Here is a 24,184-nt window from a genome sequence, read left to right on the forward strand (position 1 = left end):
GCTAGGACAAGGACTGGGACAAGGACTAGGAGCAGGACTGGGAATAGGATTAGGTCTGGGAGCTGTATATGTGGCTTATAATTCATTAAAACCAATAATCGAAGGTGCAGTTAAAAGAGGTGTTGGTGGCGAACGCGATGATCAGGACGTTCGTGACATTCGACCAGGATGTTTGCATTTTGAGTTACACTGTTCCACAGATGAAAGGTTTCTAGAGTCTTGGCGGATTACGAATCAGGAAGGATGAAGGAAAGCTTGCAAGAAGAACTTTCTCTGGTTGGAATTAAAGTGGAAGGACTGAAGGTGAAGATTGAAAACATGGAGGAGGTGAATGAAAAAAAGGAAGCTATAAACTTGAGGTACATGACAAAAGCTTCTATCCATAGAGATATAGAAAATGGTTAGGATTTAAACGTGTGCATTCTGTGTTTCGTTAATTAAACGCCTTACGTATAAGAATCCAAACAGATAATTGAAATCATTAAACTCGAGCGTTCAGTTTGTTTAACTTTGAAGAAATTTGTTACCATGCCTTTGACTGTTCACAGCTCTCCAATTGCGAGTTCAGTGACATCATTAACGTTAACTTCATATCAAGGGTCTTCATTACGCACGGCGAGAACCTTGGTATTAGTTCGCCACGTTCTTCCCAAAATCTGGGACGTGACAAAATACTATATTTGGCACAGTTGGGAGGTGGAAAATTCTGAAAAACAAACTTCATCTGGGCGTCAGATAAAATAGGAACTTTAAGATTGACGTTTATGGCAAACCGATAACCGCAAACAGGTCCAATTCTTTAGTCAAGTATTATTTGGTTGAAGACAATGTTCAAAACCTGTAGAAATTACTTTCAAAGCGATGTAAGGTTCAACGTTTGTGGTTAGCGGTCTGTGGTGTTTGCCGTCAACGTCAATCTTAACGTCCATATTTTTAACCATCCATGTATTTTTGTTTTCATTACACAATAAAAAACTCTTTTTTGAAAATTTTTTATCCCCCAGGGCGCGTATACCTGATTCCTAATTGGTGGATCAAACACGATAATTCCACCTGTATTATTTTCATTAATAGTCGCGTTTTACAATGGCGCGCGCGGATTCGCCAATAAAACGCTAGCTGCATATTGTATAACAAACATTGATATCTTAAGCCGCGTTTACATTACGTACAAAACCTGGCCTGGACCAGGCCTAGGCCTAGACGTGAACGTTGTTTATCCGGCCTAGACCAGGCCTGGACCTGACCTGTGGCAAGAGTTTGGTAATGCGAACAGGCTTTACCCTGACAATTTTGGACTTAATAGTATAATTTATATAGGACACACATAGTTTAACCACTTTTCGGCGTGTTTTGGGTCTTTTCCAAGTATTTTGTCAATTACTTTGGCTATCCGATATCATCAACAAGGAAGACCTTGGCACATATTACCTAGACTTGGCCTAGACCTGGTCCAGGCCAGCTCCAGGCCTGAAGTGTAAACGCGGCTTTAGGAACACAAATTCAGCATTAATTCTCTGAACAATATTTTTTTTGAATGATAGAACATAACATTCTCACGTTTTTTTTCGCGCAACACAGATCTCATATCAACAAGGATCTTGGCGAGATGGTAAAACATATGGATGTTGATGGTGATGCAAGTGATGAAATAAAAAGTAATCAGGTAAATATTTATTTTGAATCTGTTGCATTGGGATCGTACAATTAGCAACTCGAAATCTCATACCTACAGCGCAATTCAAAGAATTGTATATATATCTATACGTCTTACAAATTCTTAGAGAAAAACAGATGATACCGACACGTGTACGACTGAATGTCACTACGACCTTGAAGATCATCCTGAAATAGCTCAAAGGTACTTCAACATTGGTTACATTCAATATCACATGAAAGATTATCAGTCAGCATTAGAATCGCATATGAAAGCTCTCAAAATCAGATTAAAGGTATACGGAGAAAATGACCCTGCAACAGCTGATAGTTATTACAGCATTGGAGCCGTAGAACAGGACAGGGGGGATTACAAGTCTGCATTAGAGTATTATCAAAGAGCTCTTGAAATTAGTTTAAAACTATATGGCAAAGATCATTGTGACACAGCCGACACATATTACAGCATCGGAATCACACAACATGCGATGCATGACTACCAGGCATCAATAGAATCAAATAGAAAAGCTCTAAATATCAGATTAAGATTACATGGGAAGGCCATCCCTCGACAGCTGATAGTTACTACTGCATTGGAATCGCGCAGCATGAGATGAAAGATTACAAATCAGCGTTAGAATCCCATGAAAAAGCTCTTGAAATCAGATTGAAAGTGTATGGAGATGATGACCTTGCAACAGCCGACAGTTATTACAACATTGGATACGCACAACATGATATGAAAGATTATATGTCAGCATTGAGGTCAAAACGAAAAGCTCTTGAAATTCGATTGGGACTACGTGGGGAAGATTATCCTGAGACAGCTGACAGTTACTATAGCATTGGAGTCACACAACATGAGATAAATGAGTACAAATCAGCATTAGAGTCATATCAAAAAGCGCTTGAAATCAGATTAAAAATTTACGGAAAAGATCATGCTGCAACAGCTGACAGTTATTACAATATTGGAGTCACACAGCACGAGATGAAACATTACAAGTCAGCATTATATTCGAATCGAAAAGCTCTTGAAATCAGATCGACACTATATGGAGAAGATCACCCTGACACAGTTCAAATTTATTACACAATTAGTGCGATACAGCGTGAGTTCGCAAATGACATCAAATTCAAACGAGAACAGTTGCTAAAATCAGTTTTGAGATACTAAAATCCCCCCCCCCCGGGATTTTAATATAGACAGTAATAAGATCTCGAGAACAAATAAACTATACCAGGAGAATCTTGAAGCAGGTTAAAGTTATTCCGATTATGCATGGATACACTGATCGAACAATAGCCATGCAGAAAGGCACGGACTTGGAATATGCAGATTGCCGTAAATAATTTGTTCAAATATTTTTCAATTGAAGCATTATAAATTACATTGCGCATTTTTAAATTTGAAAAATTCATTGATATTTTACAATTTGCCCAGTTTGCTTCTTGTAAATCAAGGCATACCAAAGTTCCTCGGGTAATATTTTGCCAGCGGTTGTAATTTAGCAAATCTGCATTTTTAGTTTATTTTTACCAACCTTATATGTATGTTATTCGACGTGATCAATGGTTAAAACTTTAACTTGGAAAAGCAGGACGAATACTATTGTCTGAGGGGTGTGGCGGGGTGCTACACCCCCTAGTTTTGGCAAAGTGGTGAGTTAAACGCGACGTCGGTCGGTAATAGCACACACACGTTGGTAAAAAGTATAATTTTTCTCAACTTGCTTAGTTGCTTGCCGTAATTTGACAAATCGTCTTACTCGTTTGCTGATATATCGTCAAACAGATTCTCAAGCTTTTGCATGTAATGTCCAATCAATAATTATGTGCCAGTAATATTGACTTTACTAGTGATATCGAAACATGCTACAGTTTAAGTCAGTGGATAATATTTATTTAGATATAGTATATATAGCTTCTCAATCAAGCAATTCATTTTAATCTATAATAACTAATGATAATAACTTTTAATCTCTGATAATGAATTGAACCTTGCACCAACCGACCAACTAAAAGGCTATAATTATATGCTTTCTTTAGACGCGCTTGGAGTTCCCCGGCCCGCAAAAATCAGAGATTGCACCCCCGAGTTAAGGTAGTCACGCTACGGAGATCTCCAAAAAAATTCACCATGAAAAAAGTTAGTCAAATTACGTCGTTATATGCTGAGAAAACAGCGTCAAATTCAAATAAATTGACCAAATATGAAACCAGTACTGGATTATTTCGAACAAGTTTAGGCGTTAGTCATATTTAAAAAAGACCAAAAACTCCGCATGGAAGGGGCTCACCAAAGTTCAGGATCACATGACCTCCCTGAATCCTAGCTCGCTCGCCACCTGCCCCCCGCTTAAGGAAAGAGGATAACTCACAGATAGCAATCTCAGGTATTATACTAGAAGTAAACATTTTTTGCGGGCCAAAAATCTGTAATGGAAGTCTGTAAAAAGTCTGTCTAATACAGGTCTATTCGTGGATTGAAAATATAAAGAGACTGATTAGAAAAACAAAGATTTATAATGCAACAGCAGAAAATGTAAAATTTATATCTAATATATGTAGGTATATATAATTATATCAATACTCGTAGAAAAAGATCGAAGAATTTCTCCGTTGAGTCCTTTCTTCATTTCGACTTGTGCGGATATAGCAATATTTTACGGAAACATTGGAGCCACACTATGTGAGATGGAAGACTACAAATCTGCATGGAGTCGCACAACAAGTATCTTCAAATCAAAGTGAAATTGTTTGTAGAAGAATATCGTCCCGACACGGGGTGACATTAGTCGAGCAAAGCTTAATTCATATTTTACACAGCATATGTCGTATTTTGCACATTTTAGAGACATTCCGAAATGGTTACCGATTTTAAAAAGTGGGTAATATCCCTATAATTTTCTTTAAAAATATAACTATAACATATCAAAATCTAAGCAAATATTTCAATATATATATATATATAGTTCTTCTTGTTGCAGGTCATTATATAAAAGTCTATTAGTATTATAGTACACCAGTTTATCTACACAGTATATATAGCCTATACACACAAAAACACACAAGTTGTGACAAATGCAGCAGAGTAGCGTCTATAGCAACAACGGATTCTTCAACGGATTATTCTAACAAGCTGATATCAAGTTGTGTTCGAAGTTCGAACTGCTTTGTTGACAAATTGCTACAAACCCGCAGCAGGCTAGCTACAAGCTTGTTGACTCTGCCGAGAGATTTGAGACAAGATGCGAGATTTTTACATGTGTACGTCAAAATAACCAGTGAATTTAGTCACGAGAATAAACACGTGATATGTAATTTAAGACTTGATGTTGTAGATAGTCGTCGAAAATAAACAATATTATTATGCTCCTCAAGCCAGAGAAAATCATTCCTAATCGACGCTCAAATGCAATATGATCGACATTTGAGGTACCATTTTATAGTATGTATTTGCGTGAACAGTATATAGCATTTTGGTCGGATATTTTAGCTTTTTGCAACAATTTTGAGAGTACTTTCATTTATATAATATTCCTTGTTGGAGTTCAAATGTATTTCGAAATAGTCATATTTGAGAGGTCATAAATATGATGAAATCTCAAAACAACATTCAAATTACAGTATTTGCGTAATATCCATGCCATTTGGATTGCATCAAACTGCAGCTCTTTGTAATGGTAGTTTAGACATAGAAATATTTTGATATATAAATCGGGACAGAGTTCGATTACATTCTCTTTGAAGCTACAATTCGTGTCCGATGAGCTTTATATGTTTACTGTAATGTTCTCTATAATTTTGCTAATAATATAAACTTTGCATAACTTGAAGTATAAACGTTAACAAGTTTTCGTTAATATTATTTGCCTGCTTCACAGTTAACGAGCTATAGCGGAGCGAACGTTTATTTTTCAAAAAAAATTATAGCCAGAGCCAAACATTTTAGTCAAGCTGATGGCACGCTTGCATAATACGATAATTACAATAGAAATTTTTGATATGAAATTCCGATCAACGATAATATACAGGGATAATTATTGTACAAAACTATTGAAATCACCTGTAACAATGTAATAGTTAGAGTTTGAGTGCCCAAGCACCCTGTTGGGACCTACAAGTCTATTAGTGTTTGGCATAATCAATTTTATGCATGACGACAATAAAATTTTTTTGTAACCACATATGATTAACAATGTTTACCAATATGGATAACAAAATTTAAATTTACAACTCCAGTACCATGACCTTAATTGAACATGTCCCTTATCTGTGGCAATTTGTTTGCATCATGAGTATTTTATCATGAGTTGCATTAATCCTCTAAGGGAAAAATTCGCGAACAAGTCATTATAATTTTAACAATAAGTGTTAAGTTATGTCTTCCTCCTTGCAAGACTAAATCTTAGGCTACGCAATAGTTATATCTAAGAAAACTTTGTTTACGTCAACGATAAATACTGCTCTACCATAATATTTGGTATTCTAAATGCAGCATTGTCGCTAGTGTTATCTTATGCGTTGAAATACATATCTACTGATCTACATTATAGCAGGTGTTATGAAACTTGGTCATTTTAAACTACAACCATACGCCTTACCCTAAAGTACTAACCTTGTTTGTGGTAAAAGTCAAAATTCCAAACGCGTTTAGAACAGATTGATTCCGCAGCTTTTTTACAGTCAATCAATTCAACATACAATCCGTGGCTGTCAACCTAGAGCGATATAAATTACAATTTGCAACTCGTAAGCGCTATTACTCAAACTACTATCCACGAAACTGGCAATAAACTGAAATGTACCGGTATTTCTTAAATTCGAGCCTTTGTTTGATGTTCTCAGCTTTACAGTAGCTACGTCAATAATATTTTGAAAGTCTGAAATACACGATATTTTGATGCCTCGCTTCTCCCAGTTATACATGTGATCATCCCTAGTCCCTAGCGCCGTCAGCAAAGTGCCAGAGCAGGCCTGGGCTCTAATTAGTCGCTATTGTCGTAAACATCTCATTGATGTCAAGGTGGCCGATGTAATGGAAAATTTCTACTTAGGTGCATTTGAAGACGATAGGTTTAATCCTGTTAAATATAAAGACTGATTAATTCGCTATGGCTGCATTAATTCAACCGGTACCAGATTCGTTTGTCACGACAGCTTCGTTTGCCCTTACGAAGCGACGATTATTACCAAGTGATTATTAATTTATTTTATTTCGCGGCTATATTTATTCAGATCTCGGACTTTAAAAATATCCACTGTTTCTTTTAATTTCAAAATTTGACTTGTTCTGGTCGGATTATCACTGTTAACAGTGATAAACTTTCAGAATATTAAATTGTAACTCTTAAATATTAGACTGTAGTATGGCTTATAAACTTTGGTAGAATTTCGGGTTTTAAAACAGGTAAATATAGGCAATTTCCATTCAAATCGTAGCTACTTTATATCTGGTCGACGGTCGTTCTGCATGATAATTCTGTAAGGATGCATGCATGTGAATTGTTGGGTGATGAGTAAATTTGAACTTTGCTTAATTGGTGATTAAGAGCGCACAGTTTCAAAATCTTTGCCTAGAAATAGATAATTTTTCTAAGGATTTTCATAAAATACAGTGCCAATTGTGTTTTGTATTCTCCTACAAAAATACAGCCAGACTTCCACATGTAAAGAGAAGTTTAATCTTTATACAAAGCTGTGCATATAATGCGCAAGTGCATATCAACAAATCCACTTTCCAATTCACACGATATCATTTATTGTAAATTAAAAAAAAAGTTATCGGCTGGACTCAGACTTTTGACCCCCACTGTATATTATTATTGTGAAAATGCCAAAAATTGAATCTTGTAGGTGGGTTTGCTGTAACATATTAGTCTTTATTCCTGAAAATAAAAGCAGCTATATGTTGCTAGGTAATATAATAGTGTTGCTCAGTATACTTTATAAAATCATTACGAAAGCAGAAAAAGCAGAAAATACTTCAAGGATTGTATAAAGTAGTTCCGAGTTCCTACGATGACGTGAGGTAGCACCAATTGCCTCGCACAAATTCTTTACGTTCTAAACTTCTCTATCGTTTTTTAGTTTGTTGTCTCCAATATCCTGAATGGCTGAATCATCTTCGGCAGTTAGACACGTTATACGAGGGGGCGGATCCCTTCTCAGTAGGAAATTTTTTTTCCATATCGAGACAGACAATGTGGAAGTAGTGAATAAAGTGTGCGACACAGTCATTAAACTAGGTCTGGGTCTCGGCGCTCTGTATGCTAGTTATAAATTACTGAAACCACTAGTGGACGTTGCAGTGCAAAATGCTCTTGGTGGCAACCACGATGGTCAAGATCCTCCTGACGTTAAACCTGGATCTTTGCGTGTTGTGTTACATTGTCTCACAGACATCAGGTTTATGGAGATCTTAGAGGATTATGAATCAGGAAGGATGAAGGAACGCTTGCAGGAAGAGTTTTCCAAGGTTGGAATCAAAGTAGAAGGACTGAAGGTGAAGATTGAAAACATTGAGGAGGTGAATGAGACAAAGGAAGTAATTATGAAGAGGTAAATGTCTGATTATTACGAAATTATTATGCAATCTATTCCCGAGAATAATTTATAGCCCAATGGACGATTTGCGCTTTAGACTAATTTTTAATCGAAGTAACAAGAAAATAAATCATCACATGCAGTTAGAAAGATCGATATTACTTAAATTAGTGCAAATGCAAAGTTTGGCTGCGAAATTTTGTAAAATACGGAAAATATAGCCATGTGAAGATGGCATATACGTGAGGAAATGTGTAACTAAAATAGTTACAAACTTCCATCCGTATAAAAGTATACAAAATTCGTGAACTTCGCATGGCTATATTTTCCAAAATTTACAACAATTCGCAGCCAAACTTGGCAGTTTTACTAATGCGTTCTTTCAAAAAATGTCCTTTTTATCGCCGGGCTAATAAATTAGTCTAAAGCGCAAGTCGTCCAATATAGCCCAAATTTTTCATGGAAGGGGTGGGGAGAAGGAAGGTGCTTTGTAACTATATGTATAAAGAATAGCATGGTTTCGAGTTCAATTTGGATATAACATACACGAGTGAGTTTTTCAAGGTCACAAGAAACTCCGATTTGAAATTTTGAACCACCCAAGTAACAAATCTTTCGCACATTCCCTGATAAGGCCATATTACACCGTGTAATTTTTATGCAACTTGCAATACAATTCATGATTTTTATGGATTTATAAATGGCAATTGCGGAAGTTTTGCGTTTATTAAACTCATGTTTTTACACTGCAATGACTTTTCAGTAATGAACATTTCGTAGAAGCAGAATTATGTTGCCAGTGCATCGAACCACCGCAGGGGGCTTTAAACCGTCTCACACTTTAATAACTCTTATCCCCGAGCCGGTGCGGAGCACCGTGCGAGGGTACTAATTCCGCCCGGAGATTAGGAATTACACCCGGGACCCGGGAGAACATAGCGGAATCCAAAGTTGCCCAAATGTCATGGACGTTCAATGGTCATGGTACTTGTGCGCATGCGCGAAATGCAAACGAGTGTAGACTGGTAATCAGCAACTTCCTGATTGGCTAAGACGAAACGTTTGTGTTTCAGTGAAAAACGTCAGCAATTTAACTGTCATTTTGCAAACTGTCAAACTATTTTTTAAAAAAATGTTTCGAAAACAAAATATGAAATGTGGAATCAAATAACAGATAAAACACTGGAAGAGTTTAAAATATTATCAGAACTGGAGGAATTAGCGGTGAAAAGGAACAACTCGATTATAATCCTTGAAATGGTAGGAGTCTATTTTGTTTATTTCGAGGTTTATTTCGTGTTTGCTGTACGAATACATTTTATGACCTTGGTACAGTATGTCGTTTGCTCGGTTTGCGAAGACGTGACCGACTATTTAAGGCTTTACATCATCGTTTTAACCTCCAAGAGAGTCCTTAAAAGTGTAATTCGGAGTTTTAATATAACAAATATCACTTTAAAGGTTTATATATAATGTATGGTCGACTGCAATCACTGCATGAATTTAATAATCGAAAAACAACATTCGACGTTCACTGCTTGGTTATTTATATTATTTTGGCTGTTTTGATGTTTTGAAGGTTTAGCTATAATGAAGTATTAACTCTCACTTAAACTGTGAAAGTCTATAACTTAATGCAACGGAAAGCAGCTGGAAAACGGGTGATTTCACTTCACCGTTACGACTGTGTTTGTTTCCGAAATATTTGAAACATCAGCTATCGGCTTTACATTTAGGACATTTCATAATATTGAAGGTTAGGTCTGGCAAGCTCAGGAAATATTTTGCTTCGTTTGAAATGGCGAGGGGTTGCTGCATGCATGTATTTCTAGTATAAAATATAACCACAAATAATGCATGCCATAATCAGGCAAAATGCCCCGGGTACGAGATTGTGTCACAATGCAAATTATGCACGCTTAATTTTTGGAACGTAGGCAAAAGAAATTGGCATCGCAATGTGTTTACACGGCATTTTTCTTTCTCATCTCGCGTGCCACAAAATCCTAAAAGCGCCCAATATAATACTTTTGGCCCCCATAACCAATCGCCGATGCTATATAAGTCAGCCGTGTAGTAGCATTTTCTGGCAGGAAACTTAAATGGCGGGTATTAAAAAAGCAGAGAAGCAACAATTAAATCAAATAGCCATGGCTTGGTTGAGGAAAAGAAGGAATTGGAGACAAAGTTTTAGGTCATCGAGTAATCATGTCATAAATGCATTTTTGCTTTTGTTTTAGTTTCGGTGTATTTACTAATCATAACGTGTTGAATGACTTCATTACCCCAAGTTTGTATTGAATCCTTCGTTTTCACGTCCGACCATTCTTTTCCTTTGCTGTTCTTCGCGTTCATTTTGCCGAACTATTTTTTGGCTTTAAAGTATCTTGACAATGTTTAGATACACCCGGTATAAATAACTTTGAGAAAACGACTGTCCTGATGTTAAGTGCTTCCGGAAGTCAAGTCCGTATGTAAAAAAACGGTTTGTTTACATTTTGAACATCAAACTCTTTATATCTAAAACTATTTAGATTCGTTACGTTACGAAACATTGGAAATTTTGTTAATTTTTAAATTAAAATGCGCTAACATGTTGTGAGCAGAACCGATGCGCAGAACAGGCTTGACATCCACTTTAAGTGGACAGCCTGGTATATTATCAGCTACTATACGAGGTAGCTTGACCCAACAATAACGCAATAATTTTCTTAGTAGAGAATTATGCTGTTCGAAGTATAGTACTATACAGTCGATAGTGTAATTTTTAACTTCATCTATTCATAATATACGCAGGTCCCGGACCAAGAATATTTCTGTTAGCGACATCGAAAATCTTGTTATTAGTGATGTGGAGGATGGTAATAAAGATAAGGAGGTAGGAATACTTAAGGCGGTTAAATTTCGCGATTGGTTTTTTAAAACCGATGAATGTATCAAAAAATCTTTTGTACCTTTGGTCCTAAGGTATTAACTCCATCTAGGAATTTAAAGAAAAAATTCGTATGACACACTAAAACAGAAACGGAGCTAGTTAATTAAACTCTTAATTGGGGGGAGGGAGAAATTTTTACATATTAATGTTCAAATAGGCGTGAAAACAATCGCTATGAAAAGAAATAAGTGAGGCACAAGACGAATTTATGACTATTTCCCCCTCCCAAAAAAAAAGGTATACAAATAATTCTCCTAAGGGCAATTACTTTCTTAGGCTAAATTACAAACAGAAATGGTTAAACGTGATTCACAACTGGCATCTAAACAAAAAGCTCTTGAAATTAGTCTAAAGCAATACGGAGAAGATCATCCCGACACAGCTAACAGTTACAACAACATTGGATATGCACAAAATAAGATGAAAGACTTCAAGTCAGCATTAGTTTCAAATCAAAAAGCTCTTCACATCAGATTGAAATTATTTAAAGAAGATCATCCCGACACAGCTAACAGTTACCACAGCATTGGATACGCACAACATGAATTAAAAGATTTCAAGTCAGGATTAGTTTCATTTCAAAAATCTCTTCACATCAGATTGAAACTATTTGGAGAAGATCATCCCGACACAGCTAGCAGTTACCACAACATTGGATGCACACAAAATGCGATGAAATATTTCAAGTCAGCATTAGTTTCACATCAAAAAGCTCTTCACATCAGATTAAAACTATATGGAGAAGATCATCCCGACACAGCTGATAGTTACCACAACATTGGATACACACAAAATGAGATTAAAGATTTCAAGTCAGCATTAGTTTCACATCAAAAAGCTCTTCACATCAGATTGAAACTATATGGAGAAGATCATCCCAACACAGCTGACAGTTACAGCAACACTGGATACGCACAAAATGGGATGAAAGATTTCAAATCAGGATTAGTTTCGTATCAAAAAGCTCTTTACATCAGATTGAAACTATATGGAGAAGATCATCCCGACACAGCTAGAACTTACAGCAACTTTGGATACATACAAAATAAGATGAAAGATTTCAAGTCAGCATTAGTTTCATATCAAAAAGCTTTCGAAATCAGTTTAAAACTATTTGGAGAAGATCATCCCGACACAGCAAATAGTTATTTCAGCATCGGCTTTACACAACATGCGATGAAAAATTACAAGTCTGCGTTAGAATCGAAACAAAAAGCTTTCGAAGTCAGATTAAAAATATATGGAGAAAATCATCCCGACACCGTAGAGACGTATCGTGAGATTGGTGTCACGCAACGTTCAATGAGGAACCTCCACGCAGCACTTGACCTGCATCAATATGTCGTACAAGCGCGACTGAAACTGCATGGTGAATACCACGACGATACTGCTTTTAGTTATGTCAGCCTGGGAATCACACAACGCGAGATGAAAGATTACAAGTCTGCTTTAGAATCGCATGAACATGCTCTAAGAATCAGTTTGAATTTGCATGGAGAAAATCATCCTGACACTGCCGATATTTACAGCAACATTGGAGCCACACAATGTGAAATGGGAAACTACAAACCCGCATTAGAGTCGCACAACAAATCACTTCAAATTAGATTGAAATTGTTTGGAGAACATCATCCCGACACAGCTGATAGTTATACCCAAATTGGGATCGCACAACAGGAAATGCAGGATTACAATTCAGCATTGGAGTCCAAACCAAAAGCTCTACAAATCCTAGTAAAACTCTTCGGAGAAGATCATCCTGAGATGGCTGAATATTCTCTCGATATTTTTCGGGTAAAAGGTCTTTTGAATAATAAGGCCAGCCCTGGACAGATACAAAGGAAACCGCCAGTTTGGAGCGATTATTTGTAGAGAAGAGCATCTGAACATTTAAAAAAATTTCAACTACATTTTTTGTTTGTTAGGCCATATTAGAGTGTACATTCAGAGCATATCTAATATCGAATCTAAATTCCAGTTTTTATTCGCCATTGTTAGTTTATAGGGTTGCGCATATCCATTAGAATTTTATGTTTGTTTCTTATGCGGCAGAAATGTAATGTATGAGCGCGAATCAAGCATGGATGTAATCATAGACCAAAATATAATGTCTTCTGGATTGTCTATGACGTCATTGTGTAAGCCCGTATTAATTAACTGTAAGTATAGAGTAATAAGCGCATATAGGTAAAGTGTGAGGTAAATTAGACGTGTGCAGATGACACGCCCATAAAAGAGACAAGAAGAGAGATCTGTAATACGAGTAGAAGTCAGATACTTGTTAAAGATATCACTTGTTGATTTAAATAATAATATAAGTATTGGACTGAAATATTGAATAAACAAACTAGTTTTAGCAAATATAGTGTTCAGTTGAAATACCAAGTAACTAAATTTATAACAAAAACTTTTTAGGTTAAAATACATAGGGTAGAACATATCATATTATCGCACAAAAGTAGTACTCCTTGTTTTTCGTTATTAAGAATTTTTTCCGTTAATTTTATTAAGAATACCGTTTTTAGCTCGCCTGCACTTTAGTGCAAGAGAGCTATTGCTATAGTCTTGGCGTCCGCGTCCCCGTCCCCGTCCCCGTCCCCGTCCGCGTCCACACTACATGATAAGTAGAATGTTAAGAAGCCACTTTTATTTTCCCATTATTTTCAACTCATCTACTTAAGGAGTCTATTTGTTGCAAAAGAACCATTTACCAGGGGGGAGTGAACATTATACAACAAAATATAATGATAAGGTCAATGTTAAAATGCTATATTTTTTCTATACTTTAGCTTTACATCAGAGGAATCATTATCAATATAAGTCATCAATATGCATTGTGACTATTTAGTGCCATTTGGTACGCATTTATACAATAATAAAGAGAGTTTTGCTCAAAATTATCAAATATAAGGTGAATGTTAAGCTAATTAGCATAATGATAAGGTCAATGTTAAGATGTTATATTTTTTAAATATTATGGCTTTGCATCAGAAGATTCATCATAAATATAGCTCATCGATATGTCTTGTGACTATATGGTGACATTTAGTACACATTTACAAAAAAATAATGGGAATTTTGTTCAAAATTATCAAATGATAAGGTGAATGTGAAGCTAATTAGCATAATGATAAGGTCAATCCCTTACGAAAATGTTCTATAGAATCCTATAGAATATGCTATAACATATTCTAAATCCCATAGAATATTCTATAGGACTTCTTATCCTATAGCATATTCCATTGCCATATTCTATAGAATTTAGAGATGCTATAGAATATTCTATTGCACATTCACATTAAACATCCAATAATATATTCTATAGAACATGCTGTACACAATATTCTATAGAATTTTGAGATGCTATAGAATATTCTATTGCACATTCACATTAAATATCCAATAATATATTCTATAGAACATGCTGTACACAATATTCTATAGAATATATGTTATACAGAATGAGACCTTTATGCAATTTAAAATATAACATTTTTAGTACACTATTCATTGGTCGAGAATTATATTCGCATTTTTTGTAAGGTTCTCTCAACATACTTTTAAAGTCTTAAAGTTAAAATTCTCAGCAGAAATCATTCGTTTTGTAAAGACAAATGACGAATATTTCACACATATGACATATCTCATATCTGTTTCATAATATGCCTGTTCGCAGGTTAGATGGCGGGCGTTTTGCCCAAACAAGGCCGCAAGGTTATGTGGGACTTGTTTAACCGCCACGCATTATTTTCAAATTTTGAGCGCGTCTGTCTTTGTCTGTAGTTTGTCATCCGTTGATTCAACGTTTTATAACTGATACTGGTAGAATTTAGTGCGTTTTTCTTTCGTATTTTAACATGAAATACGCATTCTTTGAATTTGTCAAAGAGGAATCATAGGAGGGTGGTGAAACGCGCTGTATTATGCGAGAAGAATCAGAAGATATGGATAATTTTGTTAATGCCTGAAAGGTGACTAGGATCGTGAGAAAGAAAAGCCATGGCAATGAGAAATTTCTAAAGTTAAGAAAATAATCAAAAGTTCATTGACCCATCTACAACAACATGTGTAGCTAAAGTATTGGAATTCAGTGGTGAGTGTGTTTTGTATATGCTATAAATGCTATATGTTTGCATAGGCACATATGTTCTCTATACCATTATAATTAATCTCATAAATTTTTATTCACCTTTAGATTAAACTTTTATTTGAACATTTTATTTACACCTTTTATTTATACCACTATAAATAGAGCCATTCCAACTAAAAATTATTTCTGTCAAGACATTTGCACTAGCTCAAGATAGATTTTATATGTCATTAAAATTGAATTAAATATAAGCTAGGTCTCGAGCGTTTAATTGTGTATTTACTGTTAAAATTTACAGATTTCCTTTTGTCCAAACATCACACTAACCAAAGATCAAAATGGAGCTCTATTAAAGCAATATTAAATGTGAAAGGTTTTGTTTATGCAGTGCTGTGGATGCAAGAACAACTTTCCTCTCATTCCATCACTGGAAAGGCTTCAAATGCCTACCTTAATTCAAAGAAAAGGATGCAAAACCAGAGCCAGAGAAAGTTAAGAGTATATATGGTAAGCAGTATAATTGTTAGTAATTATGTCTGGTCTAAGTTAATATATCTTATATACACATCTTGGTTCAGTTATTGATGAGTTTTACCTTTTCTAGCTGTGTCTAAAGTATGGTGCAAAAAGGTTTGAGGGAAAAGAGGCTGACATATGACAAGTTATGGCACCAAAGATTAATAATATTGTGCAAGTTGAGAAAACCAAGTTGAAAGATCTGGACATCAGTAACTATATGACATTCCATTTTCTACTATTTACATGTTCTGTACATGTAAATATATTTAGTATAATAGCCTAGTTATATTTTTGCTATTTTCTTCCACAGTCATTTTATTTGGTGGGAAAACTGCAGTATGGTAATAATTTTATCTAGAAAATATTGAATAAATTTATACATTCATAAAAACCTAAGCTAAAATATTTCAATTTGAGTGACACCATATTGTTTTCAATTACTTAGTGCATAATATTTCAATTGAATCCTCCTCAAAATGTGTGAAATGTATATAATTTTCACTTAACTACCATTGAAGCTAAACAGCCTTCAAACAACCGGCTGCAGTTGTTTTATCCACGAAACAAAATGATTATTTGACAGACTTAATTACCAGAACTAGAGTTCTACATGCAGATTAAAGTTATATGGACACTTATAGGACTTGTTTTTTATTCTTTGTTGTATAATATATGTATTTCAATTTCTTTAATCTCTAGATTTATTTATATGTAATTTAAGCAAGGCATTTTCATTAAATCTTTGCATCAATTGAACTTTAAGTAAATAAATTTGTTACATATATTTGGGAATATCTTATTTGTTTGTATGTCTCACTCTTGGCAGAAAGAAGTTTTGATTATGTTGTTATAAAGTGATATATTACAAAGTCAAAACATGGACGAATGTTGAATATACCATTTATCATCCAATAGCATATTTAATAGATTATCCTATAAAATATACTATAGAATACATATTCTATGGAACATATTTTATCACATATTCAATAGGATCATTAATGGAATATTCCATAGATTGAAAATATTTTATGGAACATTTCATATAGGATGTCATAGAATATGTGTTAGAATGTTCCATAGAATACCAGTATTCTATAGAACATTCTAATGAATGTTCTGAAGGATATTCTATTGAATATTCTATAAAACATATCATATATTATAGAATATTCTATTAAAGGTGCTATAGAACATGTTGTAGAACGTTCCATAGAATAGGTTCCAAAATCCCTTAGAATATTCTATAGGATATTCAGTAGAGAATTTTAATGGAATATTCTATAGAACATTTTTGTAAGGGATGTTAAGATGCTATATTTTTTAAATATTATGGCTTTACATCAGAGGAATCATCATAAATATAAGTCATCGATATGCATTGTGACTATTCAGTGCCATTTGGTACACATTTATACAATAAAAAAGAGAGCTTTGCTCAAAATTATCAAATGATAAGGCAAATGTTAAGCTTATTAGCATCATGATAAGGTCAATGTTAGAGTTATCCAGAGTTATCACGCTCATTACGATTTTCAGGGCTATTGTGTAGCCCTGTTTTTTTTAGTTCAAAGTTGTAGCTGAATCATATTTAACGAAAGTATTTGTACAACCCTAAGCCAAATGAGAAACTTTCAAATATTTTCACCTGTATGCTACCATTTGTTTGTATTGTACATGTACAATTATGAATTATGAGATTGTGTTGTGACATGCCGTATCAAAATTCAATCGCTTAATATAGAAATCATTCAGGGAGTGAATATATATAAAACATAGTCCAACGTTAAAGTTTAAAGAATATTGTCAGATAATTCGCAATTACAAGCTTTAGCACATAAGTATTTATAAGTAGAAAGCCGATAGGCTCGGAATGCAAAGGCAAATGGCAACGCATGTGACATATATTTGCATAATATTTATGTAGATACACATGCAAATATATTATTAAAGCCAGTTAAATCGTAGACAGGGCCCTTGAACTACCTATAAGATTTATGTACATACCTTTTCCTTGTTTGATGCATAATCCTTTTTTGTGTAGATATAAAAATCCAATCTTGTTTATTTCATAAAGCTAGGCGCACACACGACGATTTTAGTCGGCCGATTCCTGTCTAGATTGTCTAGATGGATGTTTTCATCAAAATGTGGCGACTGGCGATCTATACTTGCCTTTTTACTTGGTCATAATATTAGACCAAGTAGACTCGCGTACACGCGCGAGGCGCGAGCGCCGCGAGAAGGAAAACATGTCTGGGCAAGGGCTGCCTGGCTGCCTATATGTCTAAACCTGAATGGACCAACTACCGTAAAATCGTTGTGTGTGCGCCCGGCTTAAAGCAGGGACTTCTGCCTGGTCCGTTAACTTACCTGTTGATATCACGTGCGCGGATTGCGAGAAACGGAAGAAATATTGGTTACAAATAAAACTAATGTAATTCCGAGGCCAGTTTTGGCCAGTAATTCTGAGGTCACAACTAATATCTGAAGTTTGTGCTTAATATTACCTTCCAACGAGGATTTTAGCCTTGTAATTTGTAATAAAAAGATGGGTAATTTGTGCTTCATACAGATACCTTTCATACAGAGTTTATCCTTATTCTAGACAAACAGTGCAGGCGAGCGTTAGGTGATTTCAGCACCTCTCCGGTAATAACTGGCATCTGATGACGTTAGATCTACATTCTAGTCACATATACAAAGACTTGCTGGACAATTACCAAGAGCGCAATTTAAACGACACCAGTTGTCCATGTTTGGTCGCGGGTTGTTAGGTAAGGCATGGCAATTCTTTCCTGCCAGATTGGTATTTCCAGAATGGAAATGCTCAAAAGTCATTCCATTATTCAAACAGGGCGAGCGTAGAGACTTAAATAATTATCGCCCAATTTCGATAATACCGGTTGTGGCGAAAGTTTTCGAACGAATTATTTATGATCAAATTTACGGTTTTCTTACTGAGAACAATTTACTATGTAATAGCCAGTCTGGATTTCGACGTTTGCATTCAACTGTTACTGCACTTCTAGAATCTACTAATAGCTGGGCCTACAATATTGACCAAGGACTGGTCAATGCTGTCGTTTTCCTAGATCTTAAGAAAGCCTTTGATACAGTTGACCATGGAATTTTGTTGTCAAAACTGTCAGCATATGGTCTTGGGGGTGCTGTGGCTAACTGGTTTAGGTCTTATTTAAGTAACCGCAGTCAAAAATGTTATGTCAATGGCCATCTTTCTACCAACCGTACGTTACTTTGTGGTATTCCACAGGGAACTATTTTGGGACCATTGCTATTTTTATTGTATATAAATGACTTGCCAAATTGTCTTGAGCACTCCCAAGCACGAATGTATGCAGACGACACCAATTTAACATTTGCAAGCAATAAAATTGAAGATATAGATTATTACTTTAATCAAGATCTTGAAAATGTTAATAAATGGCTTATCGCCAATAGGCTTACATTGAATCAATCCAAAACTAAATTTATGCTAATTGGCTCACGACAAAGAATAGCTACTTTCCAATCAGACCCATGTTTTAAAATAGACGGAATTCCTATAGACAAGGTTTCACATACAAAATCTCTAGGAGTTCACCTTGATGAAAATCTATCTTGGAATATACAGATCAAGGAATTAACAAAAAAATTGCTTCTGGTATTGGCGCTTTAAAACTCGTTCGTTCATTTGTCCCAGTTGCAACATTGTATTTAATTTTTAATTCCCTTGTCCAGCCATATTTCAATTATTGCTGTACAGTTTGGGACAATTGCAATAAAACCTTGGCAGATAAACTTCAAAAACTACAAAATCGCGCAGCGAGAGTTTTGACCTTTTCAAGCTATGACACTAATGCCGACATCTTACTCGATAGACTTGGCTGGAAAAAGTTATCTTCCCAACGCCAGTTTCAAAAGGCTGTCATGGTTTATAAATCACTCAATGGACTTGCTCCACAATACATGGGTTCCATGTTTGTAAACCGTGACAGTGTCAATCCTTATTCGTTGAGAAACACAAATAGTAAGCTGGCTGTTCCTAAGCCTCGCACAAACTATCTCAAGAATAGTTTTAGTTATAGTGGTGCGATGCTATGGAACAGCCTACCGATTGGGCTACGGCTAGCAAATAACCTATCAAATTTTAAAGCGGGCTGTTCCAAATTATTTTAATCTACATTCACATTTGTATTATATTATATTTCTTGTATATATTCCTTACACGGCTCTCATGAAAAGCAGGTATATTAATTATTAGTTTGATTTATCATTGTAAATATTTTTGTAGTCTTATTTTGTAATTCATAATCTTGTCATTTGTCAGCATGAAAATCCTGATTGAGAATACCGTGTGTAAATAATGTTTAATAATAATAATAAATAGGGCGTGGAGGCCGAGATCGCAATGTGAAGGGTGGTCTTCTGGTGGGTTTTGGGCGCTTAGTTGGCTTGGGGTTTCGGGTGGGTTGGGGTTTTCCCCCATGAGGGAGAATGGCAATATCTGTTGAGTTTTGGGTAGCCATTTGCCACTCCTTTATATTCACAGCACAACTTTAGGGTTACACAGTTTTATTCACTCTGATGTATACAAGGAAAGTTACATCTATATATAAGTGGTTACATGATAATCTCTTTAGGGCGGATAACATTTCATTTTACATTTGGTTACCATATTTGGCTTTCATTAAAGAAACATTTACTACACTTGCATCTATGGAATCTATGGAATCATTTGATCACTCATAAATCTAAATTAAATCTATTTACAGTTGATTGATACATATATATTGGAATATTTGGAATATAATAGAGCATACTTTAACACCCCCACTTGCTCTTTATGTTCTATAGTAAATTATTTATTTGATGGCGTGCAGCAGGGCGGGCCATCGCTTTAAAATTATATGCGCAATTATGAACCTATGTATACTTACCTAATATGGTCTCTTTAAATTTTTCTAATTTTATTTTACTGGCTGGCTTTGTAAATATGTCTGCAATATTCTCCTCTGTTGAAACGTACTCTAAACTAACTCGTCCTTCCTTCACTTCTTCCCTAATGAAATGGTACCTGATGTCTATATGTTTTGTTCTCTGATGATGAATAGGATTCTCGCCAGATTCATCGCTCCCTGGTTATCTATCTTTATGAAAGCCTTACCTTCATGTATACTTACCTTCATGTCGATGCAGAGTTGTTTCAGAAATTTTGCTTCTTGCATCGCGTTTGTCAATGCAATATATTCCGCTTCACAGGTGGATAGTGCCACTGTCGGCTGTTTGCGACTCTTCCATGATATCAACGGTCCTTTTTGCGCTAGTTGATAGTTGTATCCTGTTATACTCCGTCTATCTGCGATAGATGCTCCCCAATCTGAATCGCAAAAAACCTTGAAGAATTGAGGGGGTTAATGGACTTTGTGAACGTTAGACCAAATTTTGAAGTACCTTTTAGATATCTCAAAACGTGCTTTGCCTTAGTTAAATCTGCCTGGGTTGTTTTGACATTTTCTGTGCCAATTTTGTCAACGATGTAACACAGATCTGGCCTAGTGCCAGTCATTACATATATGAGACTACCTACTATAGCTCTATAAAGCCCGGGGTCCTCCATTTCAGGAGATTCCACTTCCAAAACTTTGTCTACTCCTAACTCACACGGCGTCGGCTTTGGCTTACAATCGGTCATTTTGAATTTCTCAAGAATCTTTTCAATGTACCGGGTTTGATTCATTTTAATTGTGTTTTCACTGCATTGAAATTCAGTGCCTAAAAACCATTTTAGAATCCCTAGGTCGGTCATTTTAAACCTTTCTTTAAGAGACTTTTTCACGCTCTGTAGTGAATTTGAATCACTCGAGGCGATTATGATATCGTCGACCCAAACGATTACGATCACACATCGTTCATCATCTATTGTACGCACATACACGCATGGATCTGCAAGAGATTGAATAAAGTTTTCGTTAATCAAAATATTGATGGAGTAGATTATTCCAATTCTGCCGCTTGTTTTAGACCATATAGCGACTTTTTCAGCTTACAAACTAACGTTTCACCGCTAATCATTTCGCTTTTCAAAACCTTCAGGTTGTTCTATATATATTTCGCAGTCAATTGGCGCATTAAGGTATGCTGTTTTCACATCCATTTGGTGAATAATCATGTCGTTTTGCACGGCACGTTGTAATAACATTCGGATCGAACTCATGCGTGCAGTTGGTGCAAATGTTTCTTGGTAATCTATATCTGAAACTTGAGAATACCCTTTCGCTACAAATCTAGCTTTATATTTTTCCTCTCCCTCTTGATTTGTTTTTATAGTGTAAACCCACTTTGCCCCCACTACCTGTCTATCCTTAGGTCGCGGTACTAAATCAAAAGTGTCATTATCTGTCAACGCTTTCATCTCAATTTCCATTGCCTTTTGCCATTTGTTTGCCTCAGGCAACTCAAGTGCTTGTTTATAGCACACTGGAATGTTCGCAACTCTATATAGCAATAATCAACAGTGTAATTAACATTCTCACCTAATGTGTCATCTAATTTGCTTTGATCGAAATAATTGGCTTATTGCGAACTCTTGTTGGATACCTATCTCCCTCGGCAACCACCTGGTGTTGTTTGTTACATTTTCGCTGATTGTTTCGAGATTATTCGAGCTCTCCTCAACTGTACTCGGCATTTTGGGGTTTTCATTGCTAGTACTCGAAGGTTTTCTGTCGGGTACAAACTCATCAAGATCGTTGAGTTTATTGTCTTTGCCTTGGAAGTTGTCAATGAATTTGACACAACGTACCTTTTCTATCTTGTCTAATTCCGGATAGTATATCAAGTAAGATGGGCTACCTCTGTCGTACCCTATAAATATACCTTTACGGCTCTTTGCGTCTATTTTCTTGGTGTTCTGCAAAAAAGCATAGCATGTTGTGCCGAATACATGCATATTATTTAAATTTGGTTTCTTACCTGTCAACGCCTCAAATGGTGTCTTCTCTAAGCGTTGGTTAAGCATCTATTTCTTATGTAGGCCGAAGCCATCACAGCGTAGGTCCACAACCGTTTTGGTAGTTTTGCCTCCAATAGCAAGCACCTAGCCATGCTAAAAAGGCTTCGCCACGCTCTTTCTGCAGTTCCATTTTGGTGAGGGGAATACGGGGCACTCGTCTCGTGTCTTATTGACTGCTTTCGTAAGAGAGATTTAAATTCTTGACTCGTAAACTCACCACCATTATCGCTTCGTATCCTTTTAACTTTACCATAAGGCGCAACATCGGCCAAAAATTTTTCTGTGGCTTCTAAAGTGTCGCTCTTTCGCTTTAAGAAATATCATGTTGATACCTGTATAATCGTCTATAAAAGACAATGCATATTTAAATCCGTCTCTGGCAACGGGCTCAATTGGCCCTGCCAAGTCACAGTGGACAAAATCTAAAGGTGCTTTAGCTCTCTGATCTGGCTCTCGGTTTCTATTCTGACACATCTTTCCTTGAATGCATACTTCACAATCTTTCTCGCTGTGGTCTATGATTTTCATACCTTTGACTACCTGCTCTAATTTACGCACATCTCCAAAGTTACAATGGCCTAAAATCCTGTGCCACTCATTAATGGAGGTAGCATTGTTACACGAAGAAGAGATACTATTTAAATAGTACAAACGCTCTCTCTCTTCTATCTCAAATACCTGACCTTCAGCTGTAGTGTATTTACTTACCTGTTCTCCTAAAGCAACCGATCCTCCTCTACCTATTTCTGCCGAAACTGAAAAAATATTTTGACTGTAGGACGGTATATAAAGTGCGTCGCTTAGCATTAGATTTTGTACATTACCCCTTACATCAAACAATTTAACCATTGCATTTCCCTTCCCTAAAACTACGTTAGCCTTGCTTCCTCGGCAAGTTCTATAAAGTGACTGTTCGGATCAAAGTTCTTGTCAAAGCTTACAAACCTAGACCTATCATTAATTATGTGGCTGGTCGCCCCAGTGTCCACGAGAAGCTTCGAATTCTTCGTACTCCTACCTTTACCATCTTTTAACGTAAATGCGAATGAATGTTCATCCAAATCTTGATTCTTCACTTGTCCGTTGATAAGCTTCGCTGCGTCCTTCTTTGCGGCTCTACAATCTCTTGTATTGTGGGTCTTGGTTCGACATTTGGCACACCATTTTTCGCTCTTTAGCCAACATTCGGAACTCTTATGACCTTTTCATCACATTTGAAGCATTTTCCGTCGAATTTCGTCTTTGGCGGCATACATCACGTTGTCTTTGCCTTCCGTACCATGGCAACTCTTTTCACTCTCTTCGTAGTTTCGCAGGGCTATTTTGAATTCGCTGAATGTCATCTGCTTTTCTCGTTGGATTATCACAGTAGAGAATGTTTTATAGTTCCTAGGAAGGCCTTTCAAAACCATTGCAATTA

General features: G+C 35.9%; 1 protein-coding gene and 1 pseudogene across 1 annotated transcript; both read left to right on the top strand.

Moving 5' to 3' along the window:
- Positions 1-243: 243 nt before the first annotated feature.
- LOC114532910 (protein KINESIN LIGHT CHAIN-RELATED 3-like) lies at positions 244-13,012 on the top strand. Its single transcript, XM_028554496.1, has 6 exons — positions 244-359; positions 1,582-1,666; positions 1,785-1,952; positions 2,264-2,640; positions 11,330-11,349; positions 11,448-13,012. Exons 1-6 carry the CDS (start codon positions 244-246, stop codon positions 13,010-13,012), a joined length of 2,331 nt encoding a protein of 776 aa, XP_028410297.1.
- Positions 13,013-19,242: 6,230 nt separating this feature from the next.
- LOC114532934 lies at positions 19,243-20,103 on the top strand (annotated as a pseudogene).
- Positions 20,104-24,184: the final 4,081 nt, after the last annotated feature.

Source organism: Dendronephthya gigantea, unplaced genomic scaffold (assembly GCF_004324835.1).
Source record: "Dendronephthya gigantea isolate DGI-Jeju-01 unplaced genomic scaffold, DenGig_1.0 000082F, whole genome shotgun sequence".
NCBI lineage: Eukaryota > Metazoa > Cnidaria > Anthozoa > Malacalcyonacea > Nephtheidae > Dendronephthya > Dendronephthya gigantea.